Source organism: Tinamus guttatus, unplaced genomic scaffold (genome assembly GCF_059628265.1).
Source record: "Tinamus guttatus ecotype Peru unplaced genomic scaffold, ASM5962826v1 Tinamus_guttatus_pri_ptg000112l, whole genome shotgun sequence".
Lineage (NCBI taxonomy): Eukaryota > Metazoa > Chordata > Aves > Tinamiformes > Tinamidae > Tinamus > Tinamus guttatus.
The window spans coordinates 1,295,634-1,321,917 of NW_028288646.1; the positions used below are offsets into that span (position 1 = coordinate 1,295,634).

At 44.3% G+C, this 26,284-nt stretch overlaps 2 protein-coding genes and 2 non-coding genes across 5 annotated transcripts in view; 3 read left to right on the plus strand and 1 right to left on the minus strand.

The window, feature by feature from the left end:
• The first annotated feature begins 256 nt into the window (after positions 1 to 256).
• Positions 257 to 4,117, plus strand: TPT1 (tumor protein, translationally-controlled 1). Its single transcript, XM_088521039.1, has 6 exons — positions 257 to 416; positions 684 to 757; positions 870 to 1,060; positions 1,816 to 1,921; positions 2,375 to 2,491; positions 3,886 to 4,117. Exons 1-6 carry the CDS (start codon positions 389 to 391, stop codon positions 3,886 to 3,888), a joined length of 519 nt encoding a protein of 172 aa, XP_088377165.1. The 5' UTR covers positions 257 to 388; the 3' UTR covers positions 3,889 to 4,117.
• On the plus strand, positions 3,688 to 3,819 carry LOC148595352 (small nucleolar RNA SNORA31). Its single transcript, XR_015913179.1, has one exon. It is a non-coding gene; the product is annotated as a small nucleolar RNA SNORA31 (small nucleolar RNA).
• Positions 4,118 to 4,867: 750 nt separating the features above from the next.
• On the plus strand, positions 4,868 to 5,003 carry LOC148595353 (small nucleolar RNA SNORA31). The gene has a single exon (XR_015913180.1). It is a non-coding gene; the product is annotated as a small nucleolar RNA SNORA31 (small nucleolar RNA).
• A 2,943-nt stretch (positions 5,004 to 7,946) lies between these two features.
• Positions 7,947 to 26,284, minus strand: part of GTF2F2 (general transcription factor IIF subunit 2) — an 82,887-nt gene continuing 64,549 nt past the window's right edge. For both annotated transcript variants that reach the window (XM_088521037.1, XM_088521036.1), the window contains 3 exons: positions 25,353 to 25,452; positions 17,349 to 17,492; positions 7,947 to 8,210 (listed from right to left, as the gene is read on the minus strand). In XM_088521037.1, coding sequence (XP_088377163.1) covers positions 8,091 to 8,210; positions 17,349 to 17,492; positions 25,353 to 25,452 — 364 coding nt within the window. In that variant the 3' untranslated portion in view covers positions 7,947 to 8,090. The remainder of the gene's footprint in view (positions 8,211 to 17,348; positions 17,493 to 25,352; positions 25,453 to 26,284) is intronic.

Sequence of the window (26,284 nt, forward strand, 5' to 3'; positions counted from 1 at the left end):
CCCGTTCCACCAGGGAACTCCTTTGTCCGCCAGCCGCCTACACGCGGCAGCCGGAGGAGGGGAAGGCGGAGAGGTGCGGGGGACATAACGCCCGGCTTTCCCGGCCCGCTCGCCCGAGGAAAGCGCCATCTCCACACGGCGCCAGCACCGCTCGTCACCCCCAACGGCCGCCGCCGCCCCTTAACGGTCACCGCCCAACGGCGGCCGCGCGCGCGCGTGACGTCAGAGCGGCGCGGCCGGCGGCGGCGCTGATGACGCGCGGGGCCGCGCCCGCTATATGAGCCGCGCCGGGCGCTGACTCGGCCCTTTCCGCCTCGCTCCCGCCCGCTCTCGGGTCGCTGCGCAGAGACCAGCGCCGCCGCTGCCGCCGCCCCGCGCCGCCGCCGCCATGATCATCTACCGGGACTGCATCAGCCGTAAGGGCGGGCAGGGGGCGCGGGGCGGCGGGGCGGGGAGCAGCGGCGGGGGGGGAAGCAGCTGCGCGGGGCCGGCGCGGCCACCGGGCCTGGCGGCGCCGCCGCGCATGTGCAGTGGGGCGGGGGGGTGGGGGGGAACAGTGCGGCGAGCTGGAGCGCCCGGAGCGGAGCGCGCGGAGCGGAGCGGGGCAGCGCGTCCGGGCGGCCGCAAGAGGCGGGCCTGGAGCGCGGAGCGGGGCCTCACGCGGCGCTCTGTTGTCCCCGCAGAGGACGAGATGTTCTCGGACATCTACAAGATCCGCGAGGTGGCGAACGGCCTGTGCCTCGAAGTGGAGGGCAAGGTGAGTGCGGGCCCGTCCCGCGTCCCGCCTCGGACGGGGCGTCGCGCCCCGCGCAAGGAGGGGCGCCGCGGGCGGGCAGAGCCGTTAAGTGTCTCGATGTCTCCGACTCTAGATGGTCACCAGGACAGAGGGTCAAATTGATGACTCTCTAATTGGTGGCAATGCCTCTGCCGAAGGTCCTGAGGGAGATGGAACAGAAGCCACGGTCATCACCGGCGTCGACATAGTGATCAACCACCACCTCCAGGAAACCAGCTTCACAAAAGAGTCCTACAAGAAGTACATCAAGGACTACATGAAAGCGTAAGTGCTGGTGCGGTGCGGCTTTGGGTTTTTTTGTTTGTTTGTTTGTTCGTTTTCCTTAAACCAGGTTGCAAAATGTCCAGGTCATCAGGACTACTTTTTTAACAACATCTACTGAGGATAAAGTTTACCCGTGCTGTTACCCATTGCCAACCTGGCTGTGAACTTCAGGGGTGTCTTAATACTTGGCAAAACAGCAGCAGTAAAGAGTTGATAGCGGGATATCCAAGTTTGTCTTGGCTGAATTGCAGCACAGGCTTGGTCATGTGCTTTGGGTGTTATTTGTAACCTGGCTGTTGTCTTTCTGATCCCTCCTGTGCCAAGCCCTCCTGTGGAGAGGGATGGGGTAGCAACGAAAGCTACCAGAAATTTGACAGCTTGACACCGAAAGCAACCATGACAATGTCTATGACCGGATGTTTTGGCTAATTCAAAGGATAATTTCTAATGCTCGCCTCTAAATTAGAGTAGGGTGAAGGTACTGTCTTTGTGACCCTGATAGATCAGCACTCTGGCTGGTGTGAAAATGGCTTGCTAAGGTCTGTCCAGCCCAGATCTAAACGTAAAATGAGCCAGATGCGAGTGACAAAGGCTGATCCGCAAGTTCTCTCCAGGCAAAGTTAAATTTTTGGCATCTTACAGGAGTGGGGAGGCATAGCCAGACTGAGCAGTTTCTCTGCTAGCGACTATTTCTGGTACGAAGTGATGCTGCACAGTCAAGTTAACAGACGGATGTTTTCAAACTCTTCTCCTAGAATCAAAGCCAGACTTGAGGAACATAAGCCAGAGAGAGTAAAGCCTTTCATGACGGGAGCTGCAGAACAAATCAAACACATTCTTGCCAACTTCAAAAACTACCAGGTAAAGAAACTTACGTTCACTCACAGCAGTGATATGAGCTGAAATCAGGTTAGTTGTTCAAATAGTTAGTTGACTTTTGAGGGCTCCTGTTATAAGGACATCTAATATACCCTTCCCTTAGAGTATCAGAGTGCTGAAAGATAGGAAAAATATTGAATGGCTTAAAAGTTTCGAGGTTATCTTTCAAATGTATATCTTTAGAATATAAAGTTGAAAAGTTTTGGCAGGCCACGTTGGTCCCTGCCCTCTTTTATTCTGCTATTCACAGCAATGTGGTGCTGACACTTGTTGAAATGGATTTGAGGCTACAAGTTGCAGGAGGCAAAACCCCTGCAGTCGGTCAGGGTGACCTCCCCCTAAACTGAGCTCAGAAACATAGTAGCTTCTGTGTGTGCTGGGCACTGTCTCCTGCAAATAGCTCACTGGATGTGTTAGTAACATGTTTCTTTGAAGTTCTTTGTAGGTGAGAACATGAATCCAGATGGTATGGTGGCTCTCCTGGATTTCCGTGAGGATGGCGTGACCCCATATATGATTTTCTTTAAGGATGGCTTAGAAATAGAGAAATGTGTAAGTACTGACCTAAGTCTAGCTGTGGTCATGACAATGGTTAGCTTTTCAACACATCACTTTGTCTACTATGTTCCTGTTGAATTTTATAGTAGTTACCAGTTTAAGAACATAAAGCTCATGTAAGTACAGCCTGATTGCTGCTGTATGCTTTGCTGTGTAGTGGAAACTTCCCTCCTATACTACAGGATTGTACTAAAGGGGAGACATATTTTCGCTGCAGTGATTCATAGTGATTTAATAGTCAGGAAATGCAGAAAGAGATGCATTGGTGAGATGGGTATTTGGTTTTGAATTGTTAGTTTAAAGACTAAAGTATCCTCTGAATTGAAGCACTTCTATTTTGGAGCCCTCCTGGGTGGGTTATGGAGCACCTTAAATGATGGTTTTCCATCCTCTTTCACTACTTAATCTGATGATGCTCTTATTTTTTTACAGAAGAGCAGTCTGTTAAAATATTGCCCTAAATTTGAGCACACAGTGATACTTGACTGAATGCTTAACCTTATTCTATCTCCAGCTGTCTGCATTGTCTTAATTATTCTGGATTTGCCTGTGGTTGCAATGAAACAGTGTTCAGCTTTTGAACACGTGAATATTTTTGCCTTATTTCTGAGAGCTGTGTGATTCAGTAGTGACTAGCAGTGTGGGGTCACCAGTCTTGCCTTGCCCGGTTATTGCAGACTTATGAAGCCTGTTTATAGCCAGCTAAATTTATCTGTAAAGCCTCTTGCAAGCTTTTTGGTATGCGTGTCATCTAAAGATGAACCAACTTGCAGTTGGGCACAATAAGCCACTAGAGGAACACAATTTTATGGGCAAAAATAGACATAGCAGCTCCTGCAGCCTGACTTGAGTGTGATGTCTGTCATGGTCTCCAGACCAGGCGGTGACCTGGAAGCAGCTCCTCGGAGCAGAGCTTGTGGGCAGACCTTTTGGATGTGTAATGGGAATAATCACATTTGCTTCTGGATGGGTTAATTACCAGTAGGCCATTCCAGGGGGAGAAAAATAAATCTGCCACAGCTTCTTGATTTAAATTATGAGAAGCAGAACATAAGTCATAAGCTGTAATACCAGTGGGGGACATGCTGTTATTAAAGGGGAAATGTGAAACTTTGTGTCAGGCAAGAAGGATGTGAATGAGCCTTCTCTCTGGCTTGGCCAAAGGCTGCTGTTAGTGTCTGCTTGGTGCTCAGCATCCTCTGATAGACCATGAGCAATTTGCCTGTTGCTCTCTGGTTTGCACTGAGATGCAAAAATAACTTCCTTGCGCTTTCTGCCTGCCTGACTGTGTGGCAGCTCAGATTGAATTAGGGAACACACAAATGAAGTTACAGAAGCTGAACATGATTGTCGTGGTCCCCAACTAACAACTGCTGCTCTCGTTACAGTAACGAATCAAACAGTCTGATTTTTGGATCACCCGTCGTCATAGCTGGCTGCTGTTTCTTCTTCATCAGCACAACACCAGGACTCGGCAATGTCTAACAACTGGACTGATGTCATCTTGAGCTTTATTCACTTATTTTGACCCTGATTTGGAGTGGAGGCATTGTTTTAAAAAGAAAACAAAACCAAACATCTGTCATGTAGGTTGTCTAAAATAAAACTCATTTAAACCCATTCTAGGTGATGCCTTTTGGTCTAGTGTGTTTCTTAAGGTGACTTTCCAGGACAGGTTGCTGCAAGATCTTTACCCAAGGATCTGATACTGCCACTAGCATAGCCTGGTCCTGGGTCACTGCGACTTGACTGTCTTCAGATAGACTTCATGCAGTTTCTACATGTGGCACTGGAGTGCAAGAGCAGGCTGAGGTGGATCAGGCAGAGCTCCAAGAAGTGTCATCAGAAGGAAGTGGACCTTCATCTCTCACAATTGTACAGACTTCTGTCTTTGGAAGAGGTATCAAAGCTAATACAAAGAGAAAACCCAAAATGGAATGTGCTATTCAAGCTGAGTGCTGGCTGAGCTTCTTTGTCAGACAAGGATCTTTGAGTCTGTCCTCAGTTACAGGATGGCTTCTTCAATTCTCCTACTTTAATCTTGGAGCAAGAGTCCACCACCAGCACTCTGCCTCTGAGCACAGGTAGTGGGAACACGGTGTGGGAAAATACTGGCTTTTGCACTGCCTAAACCACATGCCTGGTTGTGGTACTAGTTCCTCTGCAGTTGGCAGGTATTCAGGAGTGGATTAAATAAACTCAAAAGTCCTGTAACTTCAACTCTTTCCTTGCTTTTAATTCAGGGAGAGAAATGGCTGAAGAGTATAGGGCTCTCTTGGGATTATTAATTATGTAGAAGGGTCATGTCTGGCTTTAAGGTTTACCTGAGTATTTATGATCTGCTCTTCCAGCTGCGTTCCACCCTGGGCAGTGCATCTATTTGACAGACCTGGAGCAAACATCCGTTGCTCTTCTGGTTCTTGAAGAGATGCAACAGTAACAGGTTCCTTGCGCTTTCTACCTGTCTGGCCTGGTGGCAGCCTGGATTGAATAAAGGAATACAAGTGCTGTTGTAATGCCCAGATGAGGAAGAGGAGGGTTTGCTGCTGGTGCTCGACAAGAAACCCATGGCTGCCTGCCCTGAGCAAAGCTGTGCTTGTTTAAGGAACATTGCCATGAACTCTTATTTGCCACTACAGCGGTAGTGCTACAGGAGATGCAGCTATTTAAAATGGGGAGGGCATGACTCACACATCCTGTGTTGATAGAGGCCTCCAGCCTTAAGATATATTGGATTTTTAGCATCTTGTCAGGCTTGCGTGAGGCATTTGCCCTGCCTGAGGGCTGAGGTACAGGCAGCTGCTCCAGGGGTGAGATAGGCTGGAGGCAGCAGACTGCAATGAGAGCGATACCGTCTGCGGAGGTGGGAGCACAGGGTGCCCGGAAGGGTTATCCCTGGGGTTACCATCTCTTTTAAACATGCCCTATTTTAGTTCTGTGAGGGCATTTCCTGTAGCTGCCACAAGGAAGGGTCTGGAGCCAGCGGCACGTGGGGCCGTGACGCTGTTTTGGCGTAACCTGTGCACGCGGATGAAAGCTGCCCCCTCGGGAAGCAGCGGGAAGGCAGCTGGGAGGGAGTCCAGATAACCCCCCGGGAGTCTGTTCTGGTCCCTTGGAGGAGGCCTGGCTTAACCAGGACGGTTAATTCCTGCCTCCCCTGGCTGCTCGGTGAGTTCTGCCAGGACTGCAAACCATGGGCAAGGCGTCAGGCGAGGGCCTGTGCACGGGGAGCAGGGGCTGCCCTGGCAAGGGGATGCTGAAGAGAGGGGTGTTCGCACCTCACTCTCATGGCAGTATTTAACAGATATATAAACGTGCCTAACAAGCTTGTGAATCTCGCAGTGGGGAAGTGGGAAGTGGTTTTCCTGTTGGCTGCACCGTACTTGCCAAAAATGCAGGGCTGGCTGCCGTCCCTGGAGGAAAGGGGCAAGTGTGGCCGTGGCAGTGCCAGGCCGCGAGTCCCGCTGGACGGAGGGTGGATGGTGCCGCTTTCTGGTCCGCGGAAACCTCTGCTTGCAGGGGTGGGCAGGCCATGCGAGAAGGGGGAGGAAAAAACCCAAGGCCAAGAGAAATCCTGCCCGTTTGGCTGGGCGCTTCTCATGCAGGGACGTGTCGGGGCGCGTGTCCTGCCCGGCCCTGTAGCACCCGCTCGCGGCCTGTCCTCCCGCGGTGCCTGTGCGGCCCAGGGCCTTTCTGCCCCGCCGCGGCTCGGCCTGCCACAAATCCCCCCTTTTCTCCCTCCTTTGCCCTTTTAAAGCCCCCTCGCTGGCCTGCGGCAGTCGGTGCTGTGTGCTTCACTGGGCTACAAGCTAGTGGCCATAAAGGCCGCATGCCCCGTTAGCCCCTTTAGGCACCTGGCTTTGCAACCTGGAGTGTTGAGGACTTCTTTAATTTCATTTTTATTTTATTTTTCACGTGGCTTAGTTCTAGGGCAGGCAGGGCTTACTGTAAACCTAGGAGATGGTGGTTGCTAGAGAAATATATATATATAAATACATATATTTTATATATATATATATATATATGTCTAAAAAATAAAATTTGCTCTCCTCCCATCAGTAAGTCACTGGTGGTTGAGTTGTGGCAGCCCCCTCTCTGTCCGCAGCCACAAATAGACTCTTCTCAAGGCTATTCCTGTCCAAGGACATGGGATACAGATTGCAGGAATCCACACTTGGGTGTATGAGAGTCCCTCATGAGAGCTAAAAAAAAAAAATAAAAGTAAAACCCTTAAATTAGCCCTGTGAAGCCCAAGGTATGGCTGGCATCTGGTTTCACTGATCTTCCAAGGCATGCACATCCCTTCCTATGCTTTTATTGCTTCAAAGTGCACCAATAATGGAATGTTTGCTTTGAAAGTACACCCATTATTTTATTACCATGTGCCTAAGTGACATGCACATCTGTGGGACACGAGAGAAGGCGACAGACGTGCTCTAAAATCTCACTATTTTGTTGGCAGGCTTAATGGAGTACTGGCGCCTTCATCACTGTTTTCTTTACTCTTTTTTTTTTGCCAAAAGTTTAAGAAATAAAGTCACCCCATCCCAGTTCCCCCCTTCCCTTCTCCCCACAAGGGGCTGGACACATGACCCCTGAAATGTGCTTTTGAAAACTGGGAAAACAGAGACATGGAGACATAAAGCAATCTATCTTCCTCAAAACATGGAAACCCAATCGCAAAGTCACAATAAAAGCAAGGTTTTAAAAAGAGTTTTATACCTACCTTATCTAAATCATAACATATTTTTGGTCAATAACATAGATCACCACGTGACCTTACCTTATCTAAATCATAACATATTTTCGGTCAATAACAGAGATCATTACGTGGTACAAATTAAAATACCGCTTTTATTGATATGCTCAAACACAAAACATGGGTAACATTTTAAAAAACAGACAAAAGCTGTATCTGTTCCTTGATGTACCTAATTGACCCACAGTCCATTTATTTTTCTCAGGAATCACATGGAAGAGATCATCTTCCTCACTGACTTCTGTGCCAAACAGCCTTTGTTTTTTTTTTCTTCCCCTTTTTTGTATATGTTGCCCTGTGTTCCCATGAAGCCTGGCAGTGCAATGAGCACCATGGCTGTGGCTATTTTTCCCAAAGCCTGATCCGCAAAGGAGCGTAACGTCCGTGAGGACTCCCAAGCGCCTCCATGGAGCCTGTGGAGGTCGCAGCAGGAGGGAGCGAATAAACTGCTGCCACTGGAATGCAAAACCACAAAGTTTTGGCTTCCTCGGGGACATATTTTCCTTCAGAGTTATCAAGGCTTAAAAAAACACCACAAAGCTATATTAATAAAAAAGTCAAATCAGAACTCAAAAGATCTCCAGTAAAGATAAATCTAATAGCCGTTTATTCTATAAATATTTCTTTTGTTCAAAGACAAACACTTATAGAAACTTCCAAGAAATATTCTTTTAAAAAAATGAAGCTAGAGGAAATTACAAAGTATCAGTTGTTTTAATTTAAAGGTAATCTGGCAGAATTGAGCTGCGCTCAGTCCTGTCTGTAAACCCACATCAGTTTCCTCAGTGCAATCACACTAATCTACAGTTCTCTTTTACTTCATAAACAGTTTCATTAATCGCTCTTATCTTCTCCTTGATAATGTCTGTATTCTGGCTTCAGCTCCCATGTGTTTTTGTGGGTCCCCTTCACATTGTAGATGCCTATTTCTCTCAAAATTTCTTTCAAGTATATCTGAAATAAAACAAAATATGAAATTACAAAGGCAGGTGATTACCGTAGATCTTACTTATAACTTGATTCCACAACATCTGGCAAATCACATTTACTGAATCACAGAATGGTTGAGGTTGGAAGGAACCTCTAGAGATTATCTAGTCCAACCCCCCTGCTCCAGCAGGGTCACCTAGAGCACGTGGCACAGGGTGGCATCCAGGTGGGTTTGGAAGATCTCCAGAGAAGGAGACTCCACAGCCTCTCTGGGCAGCCTGTGCCAGGGCTCTGTCACCCTCACTGGAAAGTTCTTCCTTACATGGAGATGGAACTTCCTGTGTTTCAACTTACACCCGTTACCCCTCATCCTGTCACTGGCCACCACAGAGAAGAGCCTGGCCCCATCCTCCCTACAATCACCCCTCAGGTACTTGAACATGTTGGTCAAATCTCCTCTCAGTCTTCTTTTCTCCAGACTAAAGAGGCCCAGCTCACTTAGTCTTTCCTCATACGATAGATGCTCCAGTCCCTTAATCATCTCCATGGCTCTCCGCTGCACCCTCCAGAAGCTCCATGGCCTTCTTGTCCTGGGGAGCCCAGAACTGCACCCAATACTCCAGGTGCGGCCTCACCAGAGCTGAGCAGAGGGGCAGGATCCCCTCCCTCCACCTGCTGGCAACGCTCCTCCTCATGCAGGCCAGGAGCCCATTGGCCTTCTTGGCCACGAGGGCACACTGCTGACTCGTGGTTATCTTGTTGTCCACCAGGACTCCCAAATCCCTCTCCGTGGAGCTGCTTTCCAGCAGGTCAACCCCTAATCTGTCCTGGTGCCCAGGGTTATTCCTCCCCAGCTGCAGGACCCTGCACTTGTCCTTGTTGAATCTCAGGAGGTTCCTCTCTGCCCAACTCTCCATCCTGTCTAGGTCCCTCTGAATGGCAGCACAGCCCTCAGGAGTGTTGGCCACTCCTCCCGTTTTGGTGTCATCCGCAAACTTGCTGAGGGTGCCCTCTGTGCCCTCGTCCAAATCACTGATGAACAAGTTTAACAGCACTGACCCTTATGGGACATCACTGGCCACAGGCCTCAACCAGGCTCGGCCCCATTTATCACCACCTTCTGGGCTCTGCCCTCCAGCCAGTCCTCAATCCACTTCACTGTCCACTTGTCCAGTCCACACTTCCTAAGATTTCCTATGAGGATGTTATGGGAAACAGTGTTGAAAGCCTTGCTGAAGTCAAGGTATAATTACATCCATGGCTTTCCCATCATCCACCCAGCCGGTCACCTCATTGTAGAAGGCTATCGGGTTCATCAGACACGACTTCCCCTTGGTGAATCCATGCTCCCTACTCCTGATCACCTTCTTTTCCTTCACATACCTGGAGATGGTCTCCAGGACAATCTGCTCCATCACCTTACCAGGGATGGAGGTGAGGCTGACTGGCCTGTAGTCTCCTGGCTCCTCCCTCTTGCCCTTTTTGCAGACTGGAGTGATGCTGGTTTCTTACAGTCCTCAGGCACCTCCCCTGCCCTCTCTAGTACCTCCCCTACCCTCCATGACCTCTCGAAGATGATGGAGAGCGGCTGAGCAATAACCCCCACCAGTTCCCTCAGCACTCTTGGGTGCAGCCCGTCCGGGCCCATAGATTTATGGGTGTCCGGTTTGCCTAAATAATCCCTAACCCAATCCTCCTCAACCATCGGAAAGTCATCCTCTCTCCTGGTTCTCTCTCTTGTCTCTGGGCTCAGTACATGGGGACTGGCCGGAGCACTAAAAACAGAAGCAAAGAAGGCATTTAGTAACTCTGCCTTCTCTGCATCCTCCGCCACCAAGGCACCCATCCTATTCAGCAGCAGGCCCATGTTTTCCCAAGTCTTCCTCTTGAATTTCCTCTGATGTATTTGTAGAAGCCATTCCTGTTGTTCCTACATCTCTCGCTAACTCTAACTCCAAATGGGTCTTGGCCTTCCTCATCACATCCCTGCATTCCTTGGCAATGTTCCTATATTCTTCCCATGTGGTTGGGCCCTTCTTCCACATTATATATACTCTCTTTTTCTCTTTAAGTTTTCCCAAGAGCTCCTTGCACATCCATGCAGGTTTCCTGCCCCTCTTGCTTGACTTCTTTACACTGCTAATGAAAACAGCACCAAAACAACCTGACAGGCAGCAATAACACGTTCCTTGGTACGGCTGAACTGTCAGATTTTCAATCCCCAGACGATGACACAGATTAAAGGAGCACTGGTTTAACAGTGGAGCTGGAGGCCGAGGGGAATGCCCGAGTCCTGGACTGGAGTGCTCGCGCGCTGGCCACGGGCATCCCCGAGCAAGAGGGTCACCAAAAAATGCCCGTTATCTCTCATAAAATCATGGAATCATTTTGGTTGGAATAGACCTTTAAGATCATCAAGTCCAACTGTAAACCATCTCCACCATGCCCACTAAACCATGTCTCTATGTGCCTCATCTACACGTTTCTTGAGCACTGCACCACCATTTCTCTGGACAGCCTGTTCCAACGCTTCATGACTCTTTCCGTGTAGGAATGTTTCCTAATGTCCAACCCAAGCCTTCCCAGCGCCACTTGAGGCCATTTCCTCTTGTGCTATGGGTAGTTATTGCTAACACCTCGCACCGGTGCAGCAGAGCAGCCTCCTCACCTCAGACCTTCTGCACCCTGGGCCTCACTGGCTCCTCTGTGCCCAGCAAGCCCCAGGCTCTCGGCTTTTTGACAGCGTTGCAGTGCTTTAAGCTTCTCATTATTGCCTTGTTTTTAGAGGAATGTTGAGGCGGTGCCAGAGAATCCTCTAATATATTCATATATTCAAGCCCGTGAAGTGAAAAAAGAGGGAAAAAAAAAGCCATGATAACCAGTAGTATAATCTTTGACACGAGACAGCCCACAAATATCACCCTTTATCATAAACACCAGTAATTTGTTTATTTTTTCTTTAAAAGAACCATTTGCCTGTTTGTTTAAATATTAATCAGCAGGGGCTTCAGTGGGTTGCCATGGCAACCGCAGACCACGGTTGGAGAATCTCCAAATTAAATTTATAATTGCTTTACTTTGGGCAATTTAATCCCCTTCGAAAACCTATACTAGACTGGAGCTACTGGAAACTTTGTATTTTCTGTATCTACAATTACACTAAATGGTATTATCAACCTAGCCCAACTCATAGAAAAGCAGTTATTTGTTGATGACATCATGTAAAAAAAAAAGGGGGACAGATTGCCCAAACTCTTCTTTGTACTCTCCTCGTTCTCGCCAAATAGGAATACTGTGAAATAAATATAATTAGAGGAGGGTATGAGTAGGAGGGTATCAGTAAAGAACAAAAAAAAAAAAAAACAGTTTTCTTTTAAAGAACCTCCTGGCTGCTCTAGTCACTCTCTTCTTGCTATAATATCATTTAGACTTGCATAGTGAAACAACTCTTAAATAGCTACCCCATGTCAGAGAGGGCTATTTAAAGACCGCTTTGTCTTTTGCGTGAGGAAAACCAGCAGAGCAGGCTGCATTTCCAGAATGTTTTGCTTTTTATGCTCTTCCCTGAATTCTTCGGCTCCAGCGGCCAGCGCTGGAGCAGAGCAGGGCAGGCGGCGGGTTCATCCTGCGCGGCCAGGACGGCTCCTGGCGCCTTCGACGCCAGCCCCAGCAGGTGGCAGCAGGAGATCAAGACAGAGATGTTCAACACACCTCAGCGCGGCTGCTCTGCCGCTGAGGTGCAAAACGCAAGAAACGGCCCACACGGAAACACCCGAGCAGCTGAGTGGCATTAAGCAGGTCCACACGCAGCTCCCCGGGTGGCCTCACGGACATGGAATCACACAGAACCGTTAAGGCTGGAAGGGACCTTTACAGAGCATCTAGTGCAACCCCCCTGCACCCGCAGGGTCACCAAGCGCGGGAGCGGGACGTCGCGAGTCCTCCCTGCTGTGATGTGGCGGCGGGGCCATGGGCTGGCATGGGGCACGGTGCTGTCCCCACCTCCATCCACTCGCTCGGGCCTCCGAGCCATCCGCGCTGATGAAACACGGCTGCTTCTAACAGGATCCCACTCCTCTCGGGGAGAACCTCCCAATTCCAAGAGTGCCAATGCCCCGGAGTAACGGAACTGACCCAGACGAGCCCAACGCGGAGGGCCACGCGGCGCCTGCGCCCGGGCGAGGGCAGGTCACGGCTGGCCCAGGGCCGCGAGGCGCCGCTCGAGGGCCTGTGCGGGAAGGGCCGCCCTGCGTCGCGTCAGCGGGAACGAGAACGGCCGCGGTGCCCGGACAGCTCCCGCCGGGCACGCTGCTACCCTCGCTGGAGAACAGGGCAACATGGCGGTTTCCTACCGTGGCTTTTCTTCCGGGAAGCAGGAGCTCCACGCGGCCGCGCTCCGCTGCAGCCGCGGCCCTGCCACACTGCACTGCGCTTTTACACGGGGACGTGCAACGAGGGCTGGTCCCTCTGACAGCAGGGACACCTGCAAACCTGAACACGGCAAGCAAGGCTTTGTTTTTTGTTTGTTTTTTTCCCCCCTTTTTTGATTTTTTTTTGCCTGTAATGTCACCATAAGCCATCAGAGGCCAACACTTTGAGGAGCATTTTTGAAGGACGTGCATGAGGGTGTCAAGCTTAACAACACACTTAAGAGTCCGTTTTAAAGACTGATACGGAAACAGTTACAAGTCGGTGAATTCACTGCAGTGTTGCAAGAAAAAGAATAGAGACATATATATGTATGTATACATATATATATATATGCTAGGACAAAGAAAGATGTGTGGGCAACAGACAATGTTTTAAAGAGCATCTTAAAGTATACTGCTCAGTCAGATACTATATATCATCTTTCCATCAAGAGAAACTGTTCATTTCTACTTTCTTCATGGAAATACTGCCTTTTGGGCTCTGGTTAACGTTAAAGAGGGATCCATAATCTCATCTGGGAAAGGGATTCTGTAATATTTATGCATATCATAGAATCATAGAATCATAGAATGCTTAGGGTTGGAAGGGACCTCTAGAGATCATCTAGTCCAACCCCCCTGCATACGCAGGGACACCTAAAGCACGTGGCACAGGACTGCATCCAAGCGGGTTTTGAAGATCTCCAGAGAAGGAGACTCCACAACCTCTCTGGGCAGCCTGTTCCAGTGCTCTGTCACCCTCACTGTTAAGAAGTTTTTCCTTAAGTTCCTATGGAATTTTTGATGTTTCAGTTTCCGGCCATTTCCTCTAGTCCTATCAGTGGCCACCACTGAAAAGAGACCATCCCCGTCCTCTGCACTCCCTCCCTTGAGGTATTTATATACACTGATTAGATCCCCTCTCAGCCTTCTCTTCTCCAGGCTGAACAGGCCCAGCTCACTCAGCCTCTCCTCATAGGGCAGATGTTCCAGGCCCCTGATCATCCTTGTAGCCCTGCGCTGGACTCTCTCCAGCAGCTCCACCTGTATATATATATCCACCTGTATATATACCTGTAAGACAGAAATTAAGTCTGTAGATAATCTGTGGGTATATTTAAGGCATCCTCTGTTCTCCTACACCTCTGCTTATACCATATTTAGGATGACCAAATAGTGAAAGCCTAAATGTAAGAAAAAACTGCAGGCAGACACTATTTTGAAAAGATGCAGTCACATTAGACCACTAGTTCCACTCCTTATAAATATTTGATTACTCACATACAAAAAGAGCATATTCTCAGTCCAATCCAGAATTACTGCCATGGTTTCTATGGAGCTCTCAGCATTTACCTCTGGGCAGGTGACAAGAGATTTGCCTGCTACCACAATTGCTTGTGTTTTTTTTTTTTTGCTAAAAACATACAAAGTCATACAACTTCCCCTAATAAGGTTGTAGTTTGTATGCAGAACAGACTTACTCTGTGATTGCAGGATCTCAAAGGAACAACGGCAGTTCCTTCCTGTGTAACCTTTAGCATATTCTGTAGCAAGGACTTCATTTACTACTTACATTTTCCATTATGCAGGAAGAAAATGCCCTCATTTATTTGTTACTTCACTAACAAGATTTTGTCTTCTTTAAAAAGTGCATTTTAAATATCACTAGCCAGCGGTGTAGGCATCTAGAACTTCACTGTAACGGGGGTTGGAGAGGCAGCAGCAGCATTTTTTTCCCCTTCACTTCTGAAAATAACCTCAATACTCAGAAATTCAGAGGAGAAATTACATACCTAGGAAATCTTAAGACACTATGAGAGAGAAAAAAAAAAAAAGCAGAGAACACTTCAGCAGAGATTAATTAATAGCCAGCCCTGCAGCATGGGGAAAACAAGCCTACTTGACCAATTGGCATTTTATTTTTTTTTATGAAGTATAGCAGCTCTGTGAACAATAATGTCACAGGGGGCATTAGGAGCAGACACTTTGTTCTCAGAAAAGAAAAAAGTTCCACACCAGAGGCTAAAGTCTGCAGCACGAAGAAAACCTGTGAACTGAGTGAAAACTGCAGGAAACTACAGCTAATATTTTTAAATGCAAATGAATACCATTAACAGCTCCTTTTGCAGACATTTTTAAGGGGAACCCAGTTTTATAAATAATGGTAGATTTAGATGAGGGTTAGACGGGTGTATTGAAAGATAATTTTAAATTCACCACCATATTGGCTGTCAAATGACAAAAGAAAGACATCAGGAAGAGGATTTAGTTCATTTATCTTCTCCCAATATCTGATCACAATCAAGAAACTAGAAGGGCATAAACACTTATGGCAAAACACAAACTTCGGGACTTTTAGCCATGGCTACAGACACTCATATAAGAAACAGAGATGCAAAGATATTGCCCAAATAAAACGTAATGTTGGGTCAAATTAGTAAAGGATTTAGTTTTAACATGTCTGAATTACTCTAGTTGTTGAAAGTAACGGTTAGGGTAGCTAAGATGAAAGTACATAAAACAGACCCCACAGCGCTATGGGCAGAATATGGTTATCCAGGAATGTATCATAAAAGTAGCAGTGAGCACACAGATTGGTATAGAAATTCATCATAAATGCAATAAAAGCACTCATGAGGCTTTCTCTAAACACAGAAGACAAAATTACCCTATGTCGTCCAATCCTTCAAAGCAGTGAAGAAGACAGAAGTCTGACTCATTTTGCCCAGCTTTTGGTGCTAAAGAAGAAACTTCTGTCAGAAGCCCTTTTTTTTTTTTTTTTTCCAGGCTCCTTTGAGTGAATTCAGTAAGGCAGGTATATCCAAGAGGCAAATCACATCACAGGAGAAAAAGATCCTTTTATTCCCCTCTGATGGCTTAAGTGGGAGTTGAGGGTGACATTTTTTCTAGCTGGTGGACCTCTGTTATTTTAGATAAGACAAATCTGCACCTACGTACATCAGGATAGTGACTATAACACCTATCTTCTATTAAAAGAACTCCTGGAATTTTCTTGCCATTCTTCCCACATGTTCCTCCTATTCCTTCTTCCTCCTCAGCTTCCATGTCCTACAAGCCTCTCTGCCACACAGATAAGGAGCTGACTCATTAGGTAAGTAAATGAAATAGAAGAAAATAATACATTATTTTACAGTTTATGCTGAAGTACTACAGAAAAGTGGACGTACGAGTATCTGAATTGAGTAGTATCTTTGTGCAGCTTCTCAGACAAATGGATTGCACGTTTTATATAATTCAAATCCTCTGATTTAGAGCCACTTCATCCTTAATATGAATTTGAGTGAAACTAGTAAGTATTTCCATCTTTTTCCTGTCATTTCCAAAGGAATCAGAGGTTCTGTAACCCATTTGTCATTGTTCCTTCATCTGCCTCCCCTCTACTTTGAAATTGCCAGTTAATTTAAACTCAAACATAATTAAGTTTTCTGAAAACCACAGCTGCGTTGTGTGGACAGATATCAAAGTGATTGGTGGAAAAAGCTCAAAAGAAGCAACGATACCAAAACCACAGGAGCAAACAAGCAAGCCCAGCTGCTCTAAGTGCTGTTCAACAGGAGCCAGCTGATCGATAACCACGGGGGCAGTTTCACTCTGGATGCAGGAGCATGGGAAGGGAGCTGGGAGATGAAGGTGGGTAAGGTTTAAGGACTGTAAATCTCTAAATCTTTGGAAAACAGGCTCTGCTAGTCATACAAAAATAGCTGTTTATACAAATACATACATATATATACTGATTCTACAAATTCTGAATTATTCTGTTAGACCTTTGCCTCCTCGGGTGCCCATTTGTGATAAAACAAGCAGAGAGGAGATAAAGACACCGACAAGGAGGTTTCCTGACCTGTCCTCCCACCTCTGCTCCAGGACCACAGCTGCTGCAGCTGCATTTGGCTGGCAAGCAACAAGTGACCCTCTTCACGTGTCACCGCCTGCCCTGCTGCTGCCTGGTCTGCTCCAGGAAAGCAGAGCAGGAAGGACTGGAAAGAGTGGAAAGCTGGAGAGGGAAGGATGGGAAAGAGCTGGGAAATTAGGGTTCACAGCTAAAGGGGGCCTGGAAAGCGCTGCAGGATAACAGACCCATCACAGACCTATCACGTGAGCACATGTGATGCTTTTTCCAGCTCATTTATCAAAACAGTGTTTAAAACCAAAACCACACAATCCCCAAACATCAGATCCCCAAACTTCAACTTCCCAAATCCTTCTATCTGTAAAGGAGATCAATTGCTTTTGGGGGTCTCGGCATGATGCCTGAGCTCCTGGCATGGATAATGGGTGCATTTAATACTCATTTTATGAAATCTGAGGCAACACCAAAGTTTTCCAGACTCACAGACAAGAATAACCCCTCTTCCTGTGCCAAGGCGGAGGTCAGACCCACCTACTTAAGTACCCAGTTGATGACAGCAGGAGAACCAGGTTATTACTTCAGTAAGGACAGGAGTAGCGTCGGAGATACTGGAGCACTAGGGAATTTCAGTTCTACTATTACACAGAACCCCAAAAAGACCTTTTATGTTACTTGAACCTATTTTGCCAAGAGACAGCAAGCTCACTGCAACGAACTAAGTATCCTACCACAGTGCAAAACGTGATGATTTCCATTTGCTGTAATATTTAGAGATCTGTTTCAAGGGCATGAGATATGTATTAAACTACCTGTAAAACATGGAAAATATACAAAATAGTTAACTACTGAAAATAATTGTATTACAAGACTACTAATACATACCACTGGCTGTTTGGTTATGTCCACCAAGTCTTTAATGTTGTAATACTGATGTTTCTCAAAGGCCGAAAAGAGCATGTCCAACACTTGCTGTTTATCAGCTCGAGCCCGTTTTCCATCTTCTTTCTTTTTCTTCTCATATTCAATCTATCAATTAGATACAAAACACGTTTTACAGACATTCAGATGTAACACTGGATAATTCTCAGTGCTGAACATTGAGACACAAAAAAGCTATTTAATAAAACACTACTCAATGACTCAGTGCTTTGCATCTGAAAAATTTTCTCTTGGGCACTCGCATTCTCTTTATGAACATAAACTAAGCATTTTGTGCTCAGCACAATGACCTTTTCAGATAAGTTAAGATCTCTGTTTTAACAAGTTTAAAAAAACAAAAAAAGCAAAACAAAGAACACAGAAACAGAGCCTGCAAAATGTGTCTAAATCTGAAGATAAGACTAACAGCAGTACAGGAATCTGAACTGAGCTGGTGTTTTCATTCCACCTCTCTTGATATCAACTTTGGAAGTACCATCACAAATGCTAAACTAAGCATTTTACAAATTTCCATATTCAGGAAAAGCCACAGCCTGGCCCAGCGCTATCCACAGTCTCCACCGTCACTACCCGAAGCAGTCACGGATCCTGGTGTTGTACAACCCAGCCTGCAGACTCCACCTCATCTGTTCCCTGAGGCAACCACCATCCATACAAACACAGCCCCTACCATGTTCAGCAAACGGGTGTCATCTCTTCAGGAGAAACCTGAGCAGCACGAACTTACTACAGTCCAAGAAGAAAACTCCAAGAAAGAAAGAGAGAAAGAAAGAGAGAAAGAGAGAGCGAGAGAGAAGGAAGGGGGGAAGGGAAAGGGGAAGGGGAAGGGGAAGGGGAAGGAAAGGAAAGGAAAGGAGAAAACTCCAAGCACCTCATTGGCAGATTCCACCCTCTTCTAAAATATATATGAAAAACTATTAAACTACATTTTTGTAAAGCTTTTGTAAAGCTTTTATCTATAAAGCTTTTATTGCCTCCAACAATATTTCTTGCATTTTACCATGCATATCATTAGAGGCAAGGTTTTCACACACAGAAAACAAACCAAACAAACTTCAAGCATGGTAGAGGAACAAATGCAAAATTGCCAATACGTGTCCTTCAATAAATCCCTCAGTAACAGAACTATCAAAACTCCTTGGAACTGACCCCTGTGTCCCAGAATTTAATATATTTAATGTAATCACCAAACGTTTTCAGGGAAACTACATGGGTGGATCCAAAGTAGCTCAGCACAACAGCCACATAGTCAGTAATGGCCTGGTTGTTGGTGGGGTAATATTTTTGTGAAAAAATCATTCTGCCTCTGATGTCTCAAACCTTATCTTCAAGGAAAACCTTCAGAGAAGAAGCCTAGCAAGGAAAACTCATGTTTCTACAGGATGCTAAAAATCTTATTTCTCACAGAGACATTAGTTTTATGGCACAATTTGATTTTTCCCATAGCTCATCTGCAGTTAATGCCCTCCTATGCTCCGAGGGCTGCTAACAGCCTGTCTCCTGGTATTGCTCCAAAGAGGCTAGAAACTATCACCCTTGCTCGTAAGTCCTTGGCCAGCAAACCCCCTCTTCCAAATTCTGGAGGGAAAACAACCGTTCCCAACCTACAGTCTAGTTTGTTCTGCTCACAACGTGAGGATGATCAGCTTGTGTTTCCAAATGCTCTTCTCCCTTTCCAGCTTTACGACAGTGTACCTAACAAAAGACACGACCTCTCTGCACAAATCCACACAACTGACCTTCACCCAGCAACATATTTTTGTGTTTGATTGTATCATAATGATTCTTTACACCTGTAGTTTCTGCATGTCCAAACAGACGTGTGAAACAGAAACTACTATGCAACAAAAACAAACTGCAGCATCAAGTAACAGAGCTTTACGTAGCACCATCTTGGGTGCCATGATCCAGAGCAGAACAACCACTCTGCAGAAACTAGAGTAGAAGCACAAATCTAGGACACTGGCGTTGCTATAAGTAATAGGATATTGAAATGTTTCCTCTCTTCTCCAAGTTCAACTGACGATTCATCAGGACTCTCTGCTGACCTTGAAAACATTTTAGTTGGGAGTTTTAGAAGCCCTGATGTGGGTTCCGTTTCATTTTCTCTACGAGGACTGTCTCACTATTTACCCTTAAAGAAGTACAGTGCAGGTAGACTGTATTGATACATACTGCCTATACATGCAGTATAACTACAATGATGCTCTAAAAAAAATCTGAACAAGGCTATTCTGCCAGAGCCACAAATCCCAAACACGATGAGAACCCACTATTACAGTAGAAAATCCCCGTGCAGATGAAGAGCACAGCACATTTTCCTGACTCTACGCTGAGTTATTTACCAGGCAGCATGGCCGGAGGTGTACTCAGGGCTACCTGCCTTGCAATTTCACCAGCAAAGCACTTGGATAGATCCCTACTGGGTACATTTCCACAGTCATAGAGGTACCGAAGAAGAAAGAAAATTCCCAAATCATCCAAAAGTCTCCTACTGGCTACGTTTGAATAGAGATGAAAGATTTGAGGCTGCAAAATGCATCACTACCAACCTCCTGGTACAGTAACAAGGATTTCTGTATGAAGCAGCCAAAGAAATGATCCAATGACTAGGAAGGAGGAGGAGATTGGCCTGTGATTGCATGAAACATAGGATGAAATGTGAAGCTAAGTGCCAGCTTTTTCTGCTACCTGCAACATAAATGGTACAGCCAATCTCCGGTTGATTGCCAAAAGTTCTTTGCATCTCATTTTCAACTGATCTGACACCAGCCAAAGTTTGCAGTGTTAAAAACATATTTATCTTACACCTGGTTCAAGTGAAAAATTCTTAAGAAGGTCTATGATGAACACTTATTTTTTTTCCTTCGAGAAAAAGCATTTCTCAAGAGCAGTCATCTGCTAATTATCCATTTACCACTGTCATGCTCTAACTCAATACAAAAGTGTAGGGACTTGCTACAAGGACATGGGTGCATCCTGAGCACAACAAAGTATGCAGGCAACTAGAATGCATTTTAAAATTAAATGATAATAATAAAAATAAAATAAAATAGAATAAAATAGAATAAAATAAAATAAAATAAAATAAAATAAAATAAAATAAAATAAAATAAAATAAAATAAAATAAAATAAAATAAAATAAAATAAAATAACATGATTTTGTCACATCTGTATCAGCCTACAGTCTAAAGTTTTTATTACATGCTGTCTTTGGAAAGCACTGATTATATTCTGGAAGTTTTTATTTCTTTTGATACTTCACAACCTAAAAGAGGAATTGCTGTCCTGTAGGATTAATCAAAATAAAACCTGCTGCAGAAATGGATCCACAGAATTTTCTGGCGAAGCGATGAGTCTCTGTCCCAGCTAACAGCACCAAAAGCACCGTCCTGACTTCCCTGTAGCTACCTATTCCATTCAAGACCATGGCTGTGGGACACTGGAGCTCGGGGACATCGGCTTCATAATGGCATTTTTAAACCTATGGACATGCTACTATTTTACAAGAGGAGGAGATGGATTATCTGGCTCTAAGTTGTTGCCGAAAGGCACCTGATGCTTCCGGAAGATAGCGGGGAAGACGATGCCATCTCTGCTTGCAATGTTTGCTGAGCTCTGGCTTCTTGTCAATATTTGAGGTTACTCTTCACTGTTAAGATCTCTATTTTTCTTCTACTACTACTTTTTTTTTTTTTTTTCCCTCTGTCTCTGAGGCTGGTATCTTTCCCTGACTCAAAAATCAAAGTTGAAAGATGTGGTGTGAAAGCTGAAGACAGGCTGCATGACTCTGCCAGGAGGACAGCTAGTATGTCTGTTCTTACCAGCCTTTCTGCAATTCTCTACCTCTCCAAACAACAAAACCAAAATGAACTAGAAGAAGAAAAACAGAAACAGAAACCAACTACAACCTCTTTGGGTGGAAGGTTAAGCCTGAAATGAAGGAAGAAACCAATCTCATCCTTTTTTGCTTTTTGTTTTCTTTTTAAGTAACAAGAACAAGAGGTAAGTGCCAAGGTTATTTATTCTGTATTTGGCACAGCTATCAGAGTAAAGGGTAAGTATAATAGCAAAAGGGGTATAAGTTAAAGTGATTATCACAACAATCTCTGAGAACAATTAAAAAGATCCAAGGTATTTGTACCTCTCCAAATAAGATATAGCAACAAATCTGCTTAGCTAGAACTTACTTCCACATGGAAAAAACAAGCACTTGTATTTCATGTTGATGCTTCCTACACAAAGGAACAAAGCAATGACACCGAAATCCCCCAAATTATCCTCACTGAGGCCAAGTCTCTGACAGGACTGGTTCATGGGTGTCAAAGCCCAATGACCTAAACAATACTCCACTAGAAGAAAAATAAAGTCATTTTAACTGAAACACTGCCTTTATTTGCTAGTAAACCCTAGTGCTCAGCATTCTTCTTTCTCTGTTATTTTAGCAGCTCAGTGAACTCTTCCCAGTAGGACTTTCTATTTTGCATTCTTTGAATTATCTAAAATAACTTGAAGAGGAGTGTTTGCATTCCCTGTATGTCTGCGATGTGAATATTCTAAAATTCAGAAATCATTGGTGTATAAAAACAGCTCACATGAAACTGAAGCGAAGCCCTCCCTTTGTTGAAAGCACGATGTCTGCAATTGGGGGCCCAGTTGCCAATATTTTAATTAGCAACACTACTATTTGCCTCCAACTGCAGCAACAGCTCCCACTGTTGTCTAAAAACAGAGAGCATTGTGAAATGCTCTTTCAAAAAAAGCATGGTATCTGTTGCTTTCTTCTTTTGTCTCGTGAATACGCTGCTCATACCAAGTTACAATGCACCCTCTCATTTTCCTGCTTTCTATTTTCTTTGTAAACAAGATGTTTTATGCAGTAGGCTCAAAATACTTTGAGAGCCACGTTACAAAATGCATGTACACTCAGGACTGATTTAAGTTTACTTAAAACAGTGTAGTTTTTAAATTAAAAAAGCATTACAGTATGATTTCATTTCAAGGAAGGACCACTTTGGAATAAGCTGTCAAGAGTAGAAGTTGCTACTTTATCCCTGCAAGATTTCACACAAAAATCAATTTCTCTTTGTTTACCTCACAGTATGTTGCTAAGCTTGCTGAAAATCTGCCAAAATTGCCTTCGTGAAGGTATCATTAATACAGTAACTATGTACTACACTTCTTTGGCAGACAGTTAATACAAAGGTGATAAAGAAAGCAAGGTAAGTGAAACCGAGATCTGAAGATGTTCAAAAAAAGTATTAAATCATCTTATTTCCCCCCCTCCCCCCAGAATTCCTTGAAATTGGAACTGGGAAGGCAAAGCCTCCTTTCTTTTTTTTTTTTTTAAACCTGTCCCAACAAAAACATTAACCTCACTCTGAAATTCAGAGGACCACCACTGTCAGCAGAATACTCTAAAGACTGACCAAGGTTAGAAAACAAATGTACAACAGCAAACAGTACTGCAGCTCCAGATGTTCATCAGGCCCTCATGAGCTCCATGGGAAAAAAAATCTGCAGAGCTTGGTATATGTCTTCTGGAGATTTCAGGGAAATTGAAAATAACAGTAGATGGCCATAATTTGATTATACATTCCTCCATAGTTTTTTATAATTCTTATTATCGTAGAAGTAATTGGAAATGGTTGGACAAAATCAATTATTTTGTTCCCTTAAGGTCACAAATACTCTGCTCTACACTAATATGATTTAAAAAAAAAAAAGTATGATTATTGCCTGTATATGATCCAGATATTCTGTTTATTTGCTGAGACGTGATCTGAAAGTGATGGCCCAGTTGGGCCCAGAGAAATTTCTGTTGCAGTATGAAACATAATTAAAAAATCGGAAGATTCCAGCTGAAAGAACATTAACATTGCAGCCCTGTAGACATGTGTATCATTTATGGATATATAGAAAACGAAGGCCCCTTTCTCTTACAAGAAAAACTGTTATAATTACAGTATACATTGTGATAGAATTGTAATTTCTGCTAATAAAAAGACAGATTTAATATAATTTTTGAAGAGAAAATACTCACTTTGCTTTTCCTTACTAATGGCAAAATTAGTATTCAAACAAGCTATTGTGATTTCCTACCTACATGGCTAATTCCTTTCCTTCCTTTTATATCTTATCTTCTTTAGGGGCACACGGAACAGTCGCATTTAAACCCCATTTAATATTCTCTCATCTCTGCCTTCAGGAAATTTTATCTCTTTTTGGGTTATCAGGTGCCAATTCCTTCCTCAGAAACCCTCTGGAAGACAACTGAGTATTTTCAGACACCATGTGTGGTTACCTGTACCTTGCTGTTTTCATCTGGTGAAAAGTGTTGTCCCCAACAGAGCTTTCATATAATTAGAAGCATTCCAAATTTGAAAAAACTGCATTTTGAACAAAGCAGCAGCAGCTTCAAAACATCAGAAAAATCAAAAGCTGGTGGAGCTGGTCTCCCAATCTCCTGCCCTTCGAGCCACCTCACCTGAACAGAAGACGTAATAAGAGGAAAGATGCTGGAGGAAGGGGGATGATTCAAGCACTAGCATGTCCTATTAGACTTGCCCACTGAAATGCCTTTAGCCAGCTTCCCCCAAAAACGTGCAATAAATGGACAGCCACATAATCATTAAAAACATTACCATTAGCATGCATAAGCCTCATTTTTTTTTTTAAGGAACCTGGTCACACAGTTATCCTCTGAATCTGAAACAAGACTCCAAATTTTATGAGGCTAACAAGCCATCAGTTGGCAACCAGATTAAAGATTCACAAATTGCCTTCAAGGTACAGTTATACTGCTAGTGTCAACGAAATGAGAGAGATGCCCAGCATAAAGAGAATTTGTGAATCACCATAGCTTATTTTAGAATTCAAGAAGGAAAATAACAATAGCATCACAAAGCATCCTTATATTCATATAAAATTGCATTCACATAGCAGGATATACTGGAGTGACTATTTTGATTAAATGTCATTCCCTTAGCTGATGAATTATATCAGTATGATCATCCATGTATAGATCAGACTTTAAACAGTAACTACTCCAAAGAGTCCCATGAGAGAGAAATGACTATTTTTGGTTCTGTGGCAATAGATTGCCTTTCAGAATAATGCTTAAATATCACACAGTATATTGTCATTTGTTTTATGTAAATAAAATCTTAATAAAAAGTGTAAAAGTTTAAATGACTAACATGGTGACTCATTTTCAGTATGACTTAACATTCCTCACATTTAAACAGCAACAGTGATTATATATGCACACATATAAACTACCCAGGATCTTTAAGAAAAGGGACATTGCAGTTTGTATATACATCAACTGATCTGTAACAGCAGCGTGGGTGTATTATTGACAAAGCTAATGATGCAGGTAACAGGTACTGTGAAGGTATGAAACTGTAAAAAGTTATATCAGTTGTTATTCTTTTCTACTCAGGTCAGTCCCTGCAAAAGACAGGATATTTTTCTAGTCATTTACCCACCTCCACATGATACTTTATTTGGCCCAAAGGACTGCTTGCACATCCCATGGCCCAAAGGCAAAACTGCCTTTCATCTTCAGTTTTTTAAAATGACATTTCCAAAAAAGACAAGAGGAAAAATGTAATAAAGAAATCAAAAAAGGCTGGTGTAAGGGAGGGAGATCTGCCTGCCCTCAGGTAACACGAGAGAGCTAGAATTGGCAGACCTTGGTGATGCAGGTCTTGAGAGAGAAAGAAGATATCCAGAAAACAAACTAAGGAAAAAACAAACAAAATAAACAACAACAAAAAAATCACACAAGAAAACAGATTGTCATGGAACATTTCCATGGATAGCAGCCTGCTCGTCAGTGAAAGGAGCGCAGCAAGTCTGGATAACAGGTCCATGGAGATCCTGAAGCCCCCAGGGACTTGGACTGGCTAAGAGAAAAAGTGCAAATGTTTAAAGTTACTTACATTATATTGATGATTAGCCACAGGTTTATAATTGGTGGTTACAGCTTTGTCTAGTTGCTGGGATAGCCTGACAGGTTTGGAAGATTCTTCTATCTGCAGCCTGCAGAACAGAAGAAAGGGAGAATTAATAGAAGCTCCAGACAAGCACACACACAGAATGAATGCTCAAAATCTGCAAGTCAATCCGGTCCTTATCAAAGGTTGGCTGAAAACAAATAATAAGGTAAAACAAATGCACTTCTATGAATTAATTTTCTTACTCTATTTCTGCTTGAAAGCACCATGGATTATTAGGCCACTGTGTGTTACAACAGATATTGAAATGCTGAAAGCTAAGCACTTGGAAGGGAAGAGAAAGCTTCACCAAAAAAAGCTTTTGAATACAAATTTTATACCCAAAGCCTCCCACTCAGGGGAAAGAGAAGCCCTTGCTCTTAAATAAAGCCCCAAACCAACCCAAACTAAAGAAAGATCTCCCAGATTACTCTATGAAGGGCTCAAAAAAGCTCTCATTTTGCCTCTACAGACCTTCAGGCAACAGTGAACATCAGACTTCACGACTGTTTCTCATATATTTAAATGCAAAACAAAATCCCTAATCTTTCTTTTGGCATTGTCATTCAGCAGTAGAGTCCAGGTTAACTGCTTGAAAAGCACTTAAAAAGAAAAAAAAATGAATAAACAGGACTCCATCCAGGTTCAAAACTACATGCAATCAAGTCTCAAAAGAGTAGTGGCTAAAGCTGACCCTTAGTCCAACTCCTGGTCCAACAGTGAGAAGGTCTGTGGTTGAACAAACGCAACCACCCCACCCCTGTGTAATTTAAATATCACTTAACGATCAGACAGAATTCTCCACTTACTTCAGTTTTGGCACTGAAGAATTACTCTCTGAAATGAAAGCACAAGAACCCTGGCTTTAGAAAGCTGCA

Coding starts and splice junctions, on each gene's coding strand:
- TPT1 (XM_088521039.1), top strand. CDS start 389: ATGATCATCTACCGGGACTGCATCAGCC. Junction 1,061..1,815: donor ATCAAGGACTACATGAAAGC/GTAAGTGCTGGT, acceptor CTCTTCTCCTAG/AATCAAAGCCAGACTTGAGG. Junction 1,922..2,374: donor CCAACTTCAAAAACTACCAG/GTAAAGAAACTT, acceptor GTTTCTTTGAAG/TTCTTTGTAGGTGAGAACAT.